Below are 13,326 nucleotides of genomic sequence, written 5' to 3'. Positions count from 1 at the left end.
GGTGGAGCTGGAAGCTGGTCTCTTGTCCTTCATTCTCTCCTCTGAAGGTCATGTGATTGAACTCAGCATGTGGGTGGGGCTTAGCTACTGCGATGGAGACTGGAAACAACTGTCATTGGCAAAACGTGGCTCGCTTATCTCAGCTGCCGTCAATGACTGGGCGGAGGAAGCAAGGGGAATGGGAGGAGCAGTGACGCTGAGAGTTGATTCACCATTATATTTGGGGGGCGTGCCACCAGAGCTCATACATTCTGCTCTAGACAGGCGAAGTCACAAACATGGTGAGATAACATGCACTGAGGTAGTATTTGCATGTCGCTCATTAAAGTGGCAAGTGCCAAACCAAGAAAAATGTCTCATTTAGCTACAGTCTCCTATACAGTTCCTTGAATCTCATCAAGCATAGTATTTACATGTTTATGAGCTCATTGTTTTGGCTTTCTTTTGAGTTGCACAAGTTAGAGTACATTTATTTGCAGTTATAACTTGCCTGCTCTTCTGTGTAGCAGAAGAATCACTAAATTAATTCACTTTGAGTCATAGCAATCATACAATTTGCTAACATTTGACTAAAATTTAAGAGCATTGTAAATTCTGCATCAGTAAACCTGTGGCATAATTATATGAGTCGGGAAATCCCATTTGACATGTAAAAAAATGGAAAATGCAATTTCCCTGATATAATAAAGATTCCTTCTCACTTTTACTTCTACTTTTTATACTCTCTTTCTCCTCTATGTTTCCTTTTCTTACCTTTCACAGGTCTAGGAGGGTGTTTAAAGGATCTTACTATAAGAAGTGGTAACAGAAACTCTTCTATCAGCCAGAGTGTTAATCTCTCTGTTGCCTCACGCCGTTCTGTCAGAGTCTACTTAGATGGTTGTCCTACCAGCGAAAGCCGGTACAACTGCAGAGGAAACGATTCAGTCCTGGTGTACAGTGGAAAAAAGACTCAAGCCACAGATTATAATCTACAGCCTTTCACTGGTAACACTGCACAGTATACATATACATTGGTATAGTGTCAGCATTACATTTTTAGGGGTGCTCAATCTTCAGGGAATGCATTAAAAAAACAAGAATTATGAGAGTTTTTAAGTACTAAGTTACCAGTAGAGATATTGAGGTTCTATTTTATAACATATTTCATTGTTGAGTTTGTCACATTGAAAAAGCTTTGCCACAGTGTTCTTTTCATTCAAAGGTTCGTTGCTTTTTTGTCACTGTATAGTTGCTTGATACATGAAAACCTATTTTTATGACTTTGAGGCACAGCTTCCAGCTATACCATGTTAGCAGCTCACTCTAATTAGTAGTAATTGCTTTTACATCATCATGTTCTCTGATTAAAGCTTACACTGGGGATATTACTGTGCTGCAACATTATATTACTGACACAGAGATGAATACAAGCTAACCATCCAAGAAGTTCAAATAGAATTTACAGCTGGAAATTACATCACATTAGCTTTAAGAACATGTTATACTTTTAGTGCACTTTTTGTCAAACACAGTTTTGACTAAGACAGTTTTGCCTTGCCTCTGTTTTTTTCTCCCCCTATCCCTAACCCCTTTTCCTGTGTATGAAAACACATATACACATATATTTTAAGAGTACTTGTACAGGTTTGTGGCCTTGGCTGCAGGAGGCTGGGCAGCCGGACCTTGGGAAAGAGGACGCAGCCGAGGCAAAGGTAAAATCGTCATGCTGATATGTTTGCAGATGTTAGCAATAAAATGCATCCAAACACCCCAACTCTACAAGTTCAGTTATAGAATATAACAGAGTCCTTTAAACGTAGTATCTGCTATAGTATTTTAGTTTGTTCAATGAGTTCTGTCTTTGAATTATATTCCAATGACAAAGGTACTTGCAAAATGTTAAAATTTTCCCTGACAGTCTGAAACAGAAGCTTAATTTTCTAACACTGATTTTCATGTTCAGCACGGAGGGGTGTGTTACTGTATGTTCACTTTGTTGTACTTTGTTCAGTAGAATAAGTCTTTGATCTTGAGAGATTTTGGCTGTAAAACCACTGCTATGTTGTACAGTATGTGAGTAATCCAAAGCCAGTGAGTGATATTACATGTGCCTGATGGTATGAGAGATTGATAAGGCCTCTATAAAGGGCATCACAGTAAAAGGCTGTTAACCCAGAATGGCCTGTGTGGTCCCTTGTGTAATATAAAGCTGCTCGTTAGTAGTGAACAATACACTGGTAGGTCTCGGTACACCATGCTATGACCAGAAAGAGGAATGGAGGATCAGGAGGGAGGAAGTGCTAAAAAACATTAAGAAATTAAGAGAGAGCTGGGGATTGAGGGCAAGGACTAAGTGGAAAAGCAGGAGAAGGGAAGAGCAAAGAGTCATAAATGAATTAAAAGAAAAGTGAGAAAATGCAAGGAGATGAAGAGATATGCAGGGTGAGTTAATATTAAAGGGAGAAAGAAAAGGATACATACAAATAAGAATGCGTGAAAATGGCAAAATTGGTGAATAAAGGTGAAAGTAGAAAAGAAACAAGAACTTAATAACACAAAATAACTAAAGGTTTACACAAAATAAAACATACAGCCCAAAATAAAATAAATAAGTAGCCCAATATCCAGCACAGCTGGCCTCATTAAGTGATATTAAAGATACGAATGATATGTGGAACATACATTTTCAGATACCGAAGGATGTGTGAGCCTTATGGTGTGTAAGAATGTATCTATAATTTCAGTTGTTTGACTATTTTAAAAGTTTGTACAGAAGATGGAAAGATGACTGGTGACAGAAAATGAAGGTGATTGTAATGCAGAGGAGGGAAGTGGGATGGGAGTTGGGCCACCAGAGCTGCTGAGGGTATCAGAGAGAGAAATAAGGGGAGTGTTAGAGAGAAAGAGGGAGGCTGATTGCTGTGAAATATAGCCCAGAATGAATGGCTGGCTGTATTAAATCAGCGCTGAAAAAGTTACTACTCTCATAAATACTATTTATGCTAATGGCGAGGTATGATTTACTGGGCCTATTAAAACACAGAGAGATGGGGAATGCTTTTTCTTTATTCTCATGTCCGCCCATCTTGTTGTTTTGCTTTTCGTGCATATTTTTTCATGTATATTTTCCTGTTTAGATTTTATTTTGACATTTGTTTGCCCTGATCTAATTCCTGTATTTCTTTTTTTTTAAATTCTTCTTACGATGTATTTTGTTAAGTTTAACTGTTGTATGTGATTGTTTTGTTTCTTTTAATACCATGGGATTTTTTTTCCCTACACAGTCTCATTTTGCATCTCTCTTCCTTTTGGCCTTTCAAGTACCTACATCTGTACCACCTCCAATAAAGGTTCAGAGTTTAACCGCCTACAGTGCCAAGGTGAGATGGGTGCCACCCGCTGGTGACATAAGGGGACTGATTGACAGATATGAGCTAAAGGCCTACAACAGAGACTACCGAGAACTACCACCTGTCAGAGCCACATTCCTGGCTAATGGAAACTTCACAGGTAAAAAAATGCACAAAAACCATTGTAGTCATAAATATAATGACACATTTTTAAATTTATTTAAGCTCTACACCTCCACAAAAGTATGTCATCCTTTGATCTTTGCAGTTTTACTCACTATGTGCACTATGTTGCACAACTTTTTACTGCAGTTTAACATCCAGTTTAACACTGGATGTTAAACTGCATTCTTTTGAGCACTTACACTCAACAATCAAACTTAAAACAACAAACAATAGACATCACTTAACGTACAGGTAAATTTAGCTTTAGTTCTGTTTGCCTTATTGCACCTGTTGTCCTTTACATTTTAGCCTTTACTAAAAAAGCATTCACAATGTCTCCTTTGCTTACTTTCTTCCTTTTTCAGATTTGTATTTCAGACAAAACATACTAGTGCGTGTACTCACTGTCCTGGCCAACCCTGTTAATTTCTCCTTGGCAAGTCCCCAGGTTTAGGAGACTGTCTCCATTTGGAATAAGACACTCAGGACTACCCCAATGATGTCATACCCTGGCATTGCTCCTTTTTCTCTCTCTCTAGCTGTTGCTCACTTTTCGATCTTTCCCCACTTCATCTTTTATGATGATGATGATGTCTGCGTCCGCTGCTGCTATTCGTCCCCCCTCTCATCCACTTCGCCATGTCTCTAGGCAAATATGAAGATGAGCTCTCTGTCTCAGTCTTTCTCAGTGTCTCTCTCGCTGCTTCTCATTCACTCCCCCTCTCTTTGCCAGACATTAAGTCCACCCTGATAAGGCTTCTTCTTAATTTATGATGGCCTCAACACCTGACTGCAGAATTACACCAATGGCTAAAAAACACAGAAAAGCAAATGAGGGTGTAATGGCAGCCGAGTGGGGCCCTGGCCCCTAATTGAATTAAAAGACATGGGTAACAGTAAGGGAGAGTGAAAAAGAGAGACAAGTGCAGCGTGATTGGACACAACGGTGGGGAGACTTGGGAGGGGGTGGAAGAGAAGAGAGGGTGACTTAGAAAATACAGAGAAGGGTGGAGAGGGCCAAGACGGTGAGGACAAAAAACATCCAAAGAGAGACGGCTGAAGCTTTACAATTAGAATAGACTCTCTCTGTTTGCCAAGCACAGTAGATTTGCTTAGCAACAGCAGCCCATAGATACAAGTAAAGCATTTAAATTGTGCTGTTGCTGCTTGTTGATAAAGACTTAAGTAAAGGATACAAAAGGGCCTGATTTGTCACAAAGGACTTACAAAGGATATTTTTACAATCTTTCAGGGCTAGTGTCGAGCAATACTCTATACCCATAGTGTATGTGTATGTACACTGCAAGTATGCATTCTTACATGCAGCTGAGTTAAGAAAATTGAGTGTGTATTCTACAAAGTTATTCTTTTTTAAACGGTGTAATCTGTAAACCTTATTCATTGACATTTATATGCTCCTCTTAAGGTGTGCTGTCGGGTCTCACTCCATCTACTCGGTACATTGTCACCGTGAGTGCCTGTACTCCTGTTGGTTGCACTGAGAGCCTTCATAACGACAATGGTGATAATGATTTGAGATGGAGTCTCACAACCCCAGAGGAAGGTAAGCAACAAACACATGCAAACTTTCATAGATTCGTGCACCTATGAACAGAACTTCAGTGTCAGTGTCCTTACCAGTAGAAGAAATGTATGACTCTTTATGCACAGAGACACAGAGCGCACAGACTTCTAAACACACTTAGATATGTTCAACCCGTTTCCTGCATGAGATACATAGCATATGAAAAAGGAAGAGGAGTGCTGGCACAAGAAAGGAGGATTCAAAAGAGAGCGTAAAAAGTAAAAAGCTAAGAGAGCTTATTTCCCATCTTGTTAAGTCATATAAAAACATGCATGAGGAAAGAAAAAGTAAAACAGGAAAAGACATATTTTTATATTATATGTTACTTTAATCTGTACTGGCCTAACAGGCCTTGTTGGGGAGATAATGTGACGGCAGAGGTCAGTACAGAGACAGCAAAAATCAATCTGAAGTTAAAGAAAAAAACAGATTACTGTATTGATTTTCACTGAGCACAGAGTTAAGACACTGAAACATGTTAGAGAGACTGGAGAAAGAATTAATTTAAAACACACACAAATGCAGCACAGACACTTTTTTTTACTCACTTATCCTTGAGTACAGGCACATTTTTCTTCACCTTATTTGAGATCAGTGAACATGAGATCATAAAATTTTCACGTTTTTCTCTCTTGGTGAAAGTCTTTTGAAAAGTAATCCAAAGCCATGTCACTGTCTAACACCATATGAAATTTACTGAATTATTTATCGGTGACATTTGATGATATAGAATGATAACCTCTATAAAACTGAGGTTTGCCATAGTTTTTCTTCACTGTTACTTAAAAGATGTACTACATGCATATTTACTCTAGTTCCTTATGCCAATCACTATGTTTGCGTTAACATAAAAACTTGATTTTATTCTCCTATACATCAGCTCCTGATGCGGTGTCTCCTCCAGCTGCAGTCTCATCCCCCACAGCACTTTATGTTAACTGGGAACCTCCAGCAAGGTAACAAAAAATACAGTTTTTACCTGTCCTCTCTCACCTCCAAGCTGCATATTAATATTTAACTCAAGAACCTTCACCAGTGGCGAGGAAGTAATAAGTACATTCTGAATTAGTAGTAAATGGACAGTATTGTAAAACAGGAACAGAATTTGGTTCTGCATTGCTTATATTTTTCCCTCAGATTGAATAAATGTGCAGCCAATATAGATTTTGGCACAAAAACAATACATGGTATAGTGTACACAATATAATAATATTACTTTCATCTCACTTTTTTGTTCCACTGATAGGCCCAATGGAGGCATTACAGAGTACCTCCTCTATCACAACAACCAAATGGTCTACAGAGGGAAAAACAGACAACACAACATCACTGGTAAAGAGGAGAGAGTGCATGTGTGGTTGTGTGTGCGTGCTCCAGCGTAACTGTGACTGTAGAGGGATGGGGCCTCGGAGTAAAGAGAAGGGGAAGACTGAAGAAAGGCAAAATGGAGTGGAGGATTAGCATTTGAAAGCAGGAAGAGTGTCTGAGTCCTCACCAAGGGAATAGCACTTTGAAAAAGATGGCTAAACACACACACACATGAAAATGAAGCAGCAGAGAAACAAAGAAAACTAAACATTAGCGCACGTGCATACACACAATTTGCTTTGAAGGCTCTCACTAAAGAGATCTAAATAAGGTATGAAACACATGTCACACCACTGAGAGCAGAGTGCTGCTCCATGCGCCAGATAGACACACACATTAATACATTACACATATACACATGGAATGCAGAAATGTGCATAAACATACATGCAAACACATGAACAGGACACTCATCCTATACAGCTTCACTGCCCAGCAATGTGTGTCTTTCTAGGTTAATGAAGGCATGAGAGCACATATCATCCCTGCTGGGTTAATAATGCACAGTGTCTGATGTTCACAGTGATTGGAAGGATTATGGATATAGTAATTATACATTATGTGGAAGAATTGAATGTGTAACACAGAGTGCGATTACAAAAGATGGTAAATGGAGAATAGGTTTGAAACAAAGAAAGATGCTTAAAGAGAAAGAACAGTGAAGATACAGTCGGGGAAGAGGAGTATTTCTGATAAAAAGAGAGAATTTGGTGGTTGTAGGTGCAACACAAGTTAATCGTTTTGACTGAACTATCGCTTCTCTCTTTCACTTTTTGGGTGTGTGCATTTGTGTTGCAGGTCTTGGTGTATACACCGCTCATGTCCTGATATTGAGTGCATGCACTTCAGTGGGTTGCACCAACAGTTCACAAGTTACAATGCTGACTTCACAGCTTCCTCCTGGACCTCTGCAGGCACCAACTCTTACCCCGCTAGACTCTCGAACTATTTTTGTAGAGTAAGTACACATACACACACAAGCGTATTAGTATATGATGGTAATATCTAAGTATACATACGCATAGAACTAGGGTGCACTCACATTTTTTACATTATTCAAAATGTATAAAACCTTTATTTGTATTTTATAAGTTTTGCCTGGGCAGTATACAAGGACAGAGAGAGACTGAGCAAGAGAGAGTCAGTGACCTTCTGCAGTTGTGTTTACCATGCAGAATATTCTTCTACGCTTGACCTTTCACCATTAGAGGGAGGTGACAAGGGAAGATAGATCTCTGTACTTTTTTTATAATGTTCCCAGTTTTTCTGTATATGTGTGTGAAAGTGTGTGAGCCATTAGCGTTATTCACAGCAGAAAAAATACATTACTACTCATATGCATGCAGGGCCCTGACCTTAGTCATGATTATGCTGTCCTGTGCCCAAAAAAGTAAAACATGCTATAATTTGCAAATCACTTAAGCCATATATTTATTTTTAATTAATCCAGCAGAAAAATCTTGTTCTATGGTGTTGCCCATACATTTGTCTGTCCACAGAATTGCTACTCTTCCTGGAATATAGGTTTCATCAAACTTACACAAAGATTACCTAAATGGACTTTAACCAAAATTGTGCTCAAGATCATGGTCATAATTGTCATTGTACAAGCACTTTTTTATATTCACATGAATCACTATTCCTCCTAAAATATTGGTCCAAATTAAGTGAAACTTATTTAAAATGATCATTTAATGGATCTTTATCCAAACTGTGCTCAAGGTCAAGGTCATATTTGTTGTTTTACTGGTAATTTTCTATTTTCAAAGAATACCTTCCACTACTTACAGTTTCACCAAATTCTGGCTCCTGATGTACTGAACAATATTCAATTCAAACCATTTAGCAGCAGTTAAAATAAGATTTTCTATGTTTTCAAATTTTGTAAGCACAAAAGGGCAAACAACAAATTTTATGAAATTCAAAATTATTCCATAGCTTGAAATATCTCTTTACCATATATGTTGCATGCCACTTGTATCCTGTTTATTGCTGATAATAATGGCCTTGCAGGTAATGATCATGGAGGCAGTGGTCCTACTAGTTGGTTGGAGCCCTCCTTTCAACATTGTGTTAACGTCAGTAATATGGTCAATGCTATGACATGCTAAAGGGTTCACATATTTTCAAGCTTTTTGTGGCCTTAATTGCTTCTGAACTTCTAGTCATAATAGTCCTAAACACTTTGGTTTGGTTGCGAAAGAGATTAATTTGTCCTGGATATAAGTGTTTGCCAATGGATTTACTCTAATTCTTATTATTTTGTGCAATGCAGCGAACCAGTGGCAAGAAAAACTTTCTTTCTGTCTTTCTGTCTGTACTTTGCACATTACTGTAACCCATGAATTGCTATGGATCATGAGCTGAATGAGCTCAAGTCACTGATACACTGGCTAAATATTACAAAAAATAAAAATAAAAATTTTAAACAGATTTTGCATTTCTTTTCCTGCTAATTTTAATTTTGATGCCAGCAGCACCTTTAAAAAAGCTGGGTCAGGAGCATGTTTCCCACTGAGTTGCATAAACACTCCTTCTAACAATAGGTTGCGAGTGTTTAGGTAGTACGGTGACTAATTGCCCTAGTTTTGAAGACAGAATGTTTTTTAAATTTCTGTTTGATATACTATATGTTTATATATATATATCAATGTTTATTAATCTCGCTCTCAGCCCCGGAGTGGTGTATGTATGTGTTCCTCAAGCTAGGGTCTTCTACAAGTGGCCTGAGAGTTTGAATGTTTTGTGCAGTATCTTAGCTGTTCCTAGGATTGCACTCTTTTTTCACATCAGAAACCTCTAATGTTGTACCTGGAGTCTGCTGGGTCCCCTTTTCCAGTTTCAGGTTTACAGCTTCTAATGCTCAGTCAAAGCAGCTAGAGTACAAAGGGAACAATAATGAACAGTATGGAAATGATGAGCCAAACCTTGGTAGAAGAGAACAGTGGAACTAAACTAGCCCCTTACAACGACAAACGCATCTACTAAGCTGATGATGATTGTTTCCAGACTCAAGTTAGACATGCTACCAAATGATCTATTACTACCCCAACTCACTGACAGAGTTCCATCAGACGAGATGCTTGCAGATGTAAACACTGCTCTACACACCATCCCCACAATCGGTATCACTGAAACCAGCGAGCTAATATTCACCACTGCCACAGTAATCCTAGAAGCACTTTGGTAAGAAGATCAAGCCAAAATCAGAGAAACCTGGAGAAACATGTTAGTCAGTAAACTGAGGTGCCGTTGGCATCATATGCTTGTATTTGATTGTTTAGCATTGTTTTTGTTTTTTAAAATAAAAATGCATTCCAAAAAGATTTCTTACAAAATATTATCGTGAACCTGTATAACTACAGGTCCAGGTAATTTATACAGGTTTACTGTTGAAAAGGAAAATTAAATTACCTGACAGAATGAATTGACCGCCACAGCATTCCTGTATAGAGCGGGGGAGTGTATTGTTTCATTTCCTGAGCCTTTAAAATGCTTTTGATCAACATATTCACTAGGTGTGGGAAGGCTGTATATTGCCTTGTTAGCACATTGGTAATAGGCAAAGGTTGAGAGATCATACCTAGTCAATATTACTCTATTGCGTCTGTGAGAAAAGTAAGATAGCTAGGAAAAAATGTAAAGAAATAGTAAAGAGGATGAAAGATATTTTTTTTTTTCGGTTGTTTAAAAAAATACAGAGAAAAAATGTCTTAAAGAAAATGGGATAGGTGAAGAGAAGGGTGAGAGACTGTGAGAAAGGTTGAAGAAGGCTGCTGGAGGCAAACAAGACAGTATCAGCAGATTTATATCCTGCCCTCACCAAACACTGCCTGACTCATACACATTCATACACAACCAAGCAGACATAGGATCATATGAATACGTATACTGTCAGATATGCACAAGTAACAAATGAAAAGAACCTGATAAAACATTCTGAAACAATCTGAAGTGAATTCATTGATGGACAGATTGTGACGGGAGTCATTTTCTGTTGTGTGTGTGTATATTTCGAAGTATTTGTGTATCTTTGAAACACCTACTATAGCATGAAGTACCAGAAAGACTTTTGGCAAACAAATATTGCCACTAAGTTCCAAAAAGTTTATGCAGATAAGCTCAAAATGAGCATGTTCAAAGATAAGTGTGGTCACACACACGAGTACTGATATTGGAAGAAGCCGATACATAAAAACATGTAATGACGTCCTTCTGAGGACCCAAAAAAGGTCCGATCCCACTGTAAAATTCTCTGTAGTTGATGTTGTTGTGTTGCTTGTACATTTTAGAGAGCAAAAGGAAATATGCAAGAGAACAAAAGTGCAGCAGGCAGGTTAACAGTGAACTCAAACCTTCATCATCTCAAATGTTTGCTTTTAACTTTAACATGCTGAGAGGGCACCTGGCTTTTTCACACTACTTTCAAAACGCACTTTTAAAACCATTACCATAGTGAATTATTATACAGATTATTACAATTCCCCTTTGATTCAGTTTTTCAAAAGTGGACATATATCACGCTGCCAATCGACAGCATATAAATCTTATAATAAATGTGATAGATTAGCCACAGTGGCTAATTGTGTGCTAACACACACTCATCAGTCATTCAAAAAATGGCTTTTAATGGGAGGACCCAAGAAAGGAATCCATCACTTTTTAAAATGGCCTCCCTTCGCGACCATGCCAGGTGGGTTGTGGGGTTGTGCTGCCTTCAGGGATTTGTAAGAATTGCAGGACAATTTATAAAGTGTATTTTAGTGCTCCTTTTTTATGACCTTTTTTTTTTTACTTCATACTTCAGAAAATGTTAGAAAAGTTATCAAATATCTTATGAGAGGGATTTTTAGTTATAAAATTTGTAATAGTGAACACACTTCACTGGAAGCTTAAAACAGATTTAATTTAGTATATTTGAGTTTGCAAAAAAATAAAAAATAAAACATTGTGGCAAATAAGATTTTATCTTTTTTGAACAAAATCATTGTAAAGATCGAACATCTCATTTATGTTGCAGAATCCAACCACATCACATCTTTTTGGTCATTAGTGTTCAAACTTGAACCTCTTAAATGTGATAAAAGAAAACAGTCCAACAAAAGTATAGCAGTAATTATACAAATATATTTTCCTGAGTTGTGCTCTTTCACATTGGCCCCCTTTTTAAAGCAGTTTGCCCTAGATAGTTGACATGTCTTGATTTCCTAATGCTATATCTGGTCTTTCTTTTCTCCTCTTTGCTGGGGATGACCTTCCTGTTCTAAATATAGAAAAGGAGACACCTCAGCCTGACTGTTGAAGGAAACTGTGTGTGCAGTGTGCTGTATGTGTGTGTGCGTGCCTCTGTGCACATGTAAGGAAGCCTACCACTGCACTGTGTTTACTTCAGCTGACAGAAGAAACATGGTGATGAAGGCAGACACTGACATGCAGATACTCAGAGCAGTCTGTTTCAGTCCGGACTGCCACAGACGTACACACACACACACATTTCACTCCTTTTTCACGTCTTATTTTAATCTTGATGTCTTAATTCTAGCATTGTGCACTTATTGTTAATGTATTCATAAAGTTTGACATTGCTCACCTGGTCGAGCAGGCAAGCCATATGACAAAGGCTTACTGCAGGGGCCCGGGTTCAAGTCCTCCCCAGGATGTTACCCATGTGCTATTACCCCCACTCTCTCCTTGCTTTCTTGTCTCCTACTATCCTGACCATCAAAGTTAAAAAAAATGCCAAACATATATTTATACAAGTTTACAAATCAAATACTATTATTTATTTAAAAAACAGGCATTATAAGATGCTAACAGACAGTCAAGATGATTCAAGAGGTCCTTGATCTTCATGTTTAATGTTTGTTACCAGGCACTAAAGGGGGAGGGTTGCAGTTTAGTTTCATTTGTGAAAAACTCTAAAAGTTTTTCACAAATTGTTTATCAGAACGTAGCGTTTTCGTAGCGAACAGAATCAACTTTTGGACATTTCCTTACCTGGATGATTGAGCATGCATCAATTTGTGAAAAACCAAAATGTAATATGTTTTGATCAGATGTTAACAAAAGTCAATACTTCTATATATTTAAAGTACCAGGTTTTTGCAACACAATGAAAAAATACAAGTTAAGCAAAGAAGTGATGCAACGAAGTCTAATGTTTAAAATATGTATGTAAAAAGTCCTAAACTATATTAGATTTTAGGAAAATAGGGAAAAAAACATAAGTAAATGATTAGTAGGAAATAACTGGGCACTGGCTGAATTATAAGTATAGTCATATTAAAAGTGTTTTCCACTGAGCTACAGTAAAGTTGTCACACTAGGATTTTTGAAAAGCAGAAAAGTGAAAGGTCGAATTTATGTTTATTTTTCTCTTCATTTCTAGGTGGTCACATCCCTCTAAGATAAATGGTGTTTTGGAGTTTTATTTGATCTTCCTGTCTCATGACAGTGGAGAGCCTGTGCTAGCCTATAACAGCTCTGAAGTTTTTGAAGACTACACGCTCCGCAGCCTAACCCCTGGAACTCTTTACACCATCACAGTAGCTGTAAGTCCATTGCGCCTTAATTTTGACTTTCAATTTGTTAATTTGTATCATCATATTCATTCTGATGTTATTGTTTATGTGTGTGCATGTGTATGTGTGTGCGTGTGTGTGTGTGTGAATGGCAGGCTTGTACAGGTGGTGGATGTACTTTAAGTCCACCAAGCCAGGCTCAGACTGAAGAGAGCACCCCCGAAAATGTCCCTGCACCACTGGTCACTCCTTTGTCCCCCAATGCGCTCAATGTCAGCTGGACTCCTCCTGACACTCCGAATGGTGAGAGGGTACACACCTACACAAAAATACAAACCATTGATTTTTTAAAATA

The 13,326-nt window shown here is 38.0% G+C and overlaps 1 protein-coding gene across 1 annotated transcript in view; it reads left to right on the top strand.

Moving 5' to 3' along the window:
* Positions 1–13,326, top strand: part of ush2a (Usher syndrome 2A (autosomal recessive, mild)) — a 208,171-nt gene that overhangs the window by 91,771 nt on the left and 103,074 nt on the right. The window contains 10 exon segments of the mRNA XM_025907082.1: positions 2–281; positions 763–987; positions 1,614–1,694; positions 3,304–3,492; positions 4,924–5,061; positions 5,963–6,038; positions 6,329–6,414; positions 7,249–7,408; positions 12,839–13,001; positions 13,127–13,274. Coding sequence (XP_025762867.1) covers positions 2–281; positions 763–987; positions 1,614–1,694; positions 3,304–3,492; positions 4,924–5,061; positions 5,963–6,038; positions 6,329–6,414; positions 7,249–7,408; positions 12,839–13,001; positions 13,127–13,274 — 1,546 coding nt within the window.

The sequence above is a fragment of the Oreochromis niloticus genome, linkage group LG1, assembly GCF_001858045.2.
Source record: "Oreochromis niloticus isolate F11D_XX linkage group LG1, O_niloticus_UMD_NMBU, whole genome shotgun sequence".
Classification (NCBI taxonomy): domain Eukaryota; kingdom Metazoa; phylum Chordata; class Actinopteri; order Cichliformes; family Cichlidae; genus Oreochromis; species Oreochromis niloticus.
This window is presented reverse-complemented; position numbering and strand designations above follow the sequence as displayed.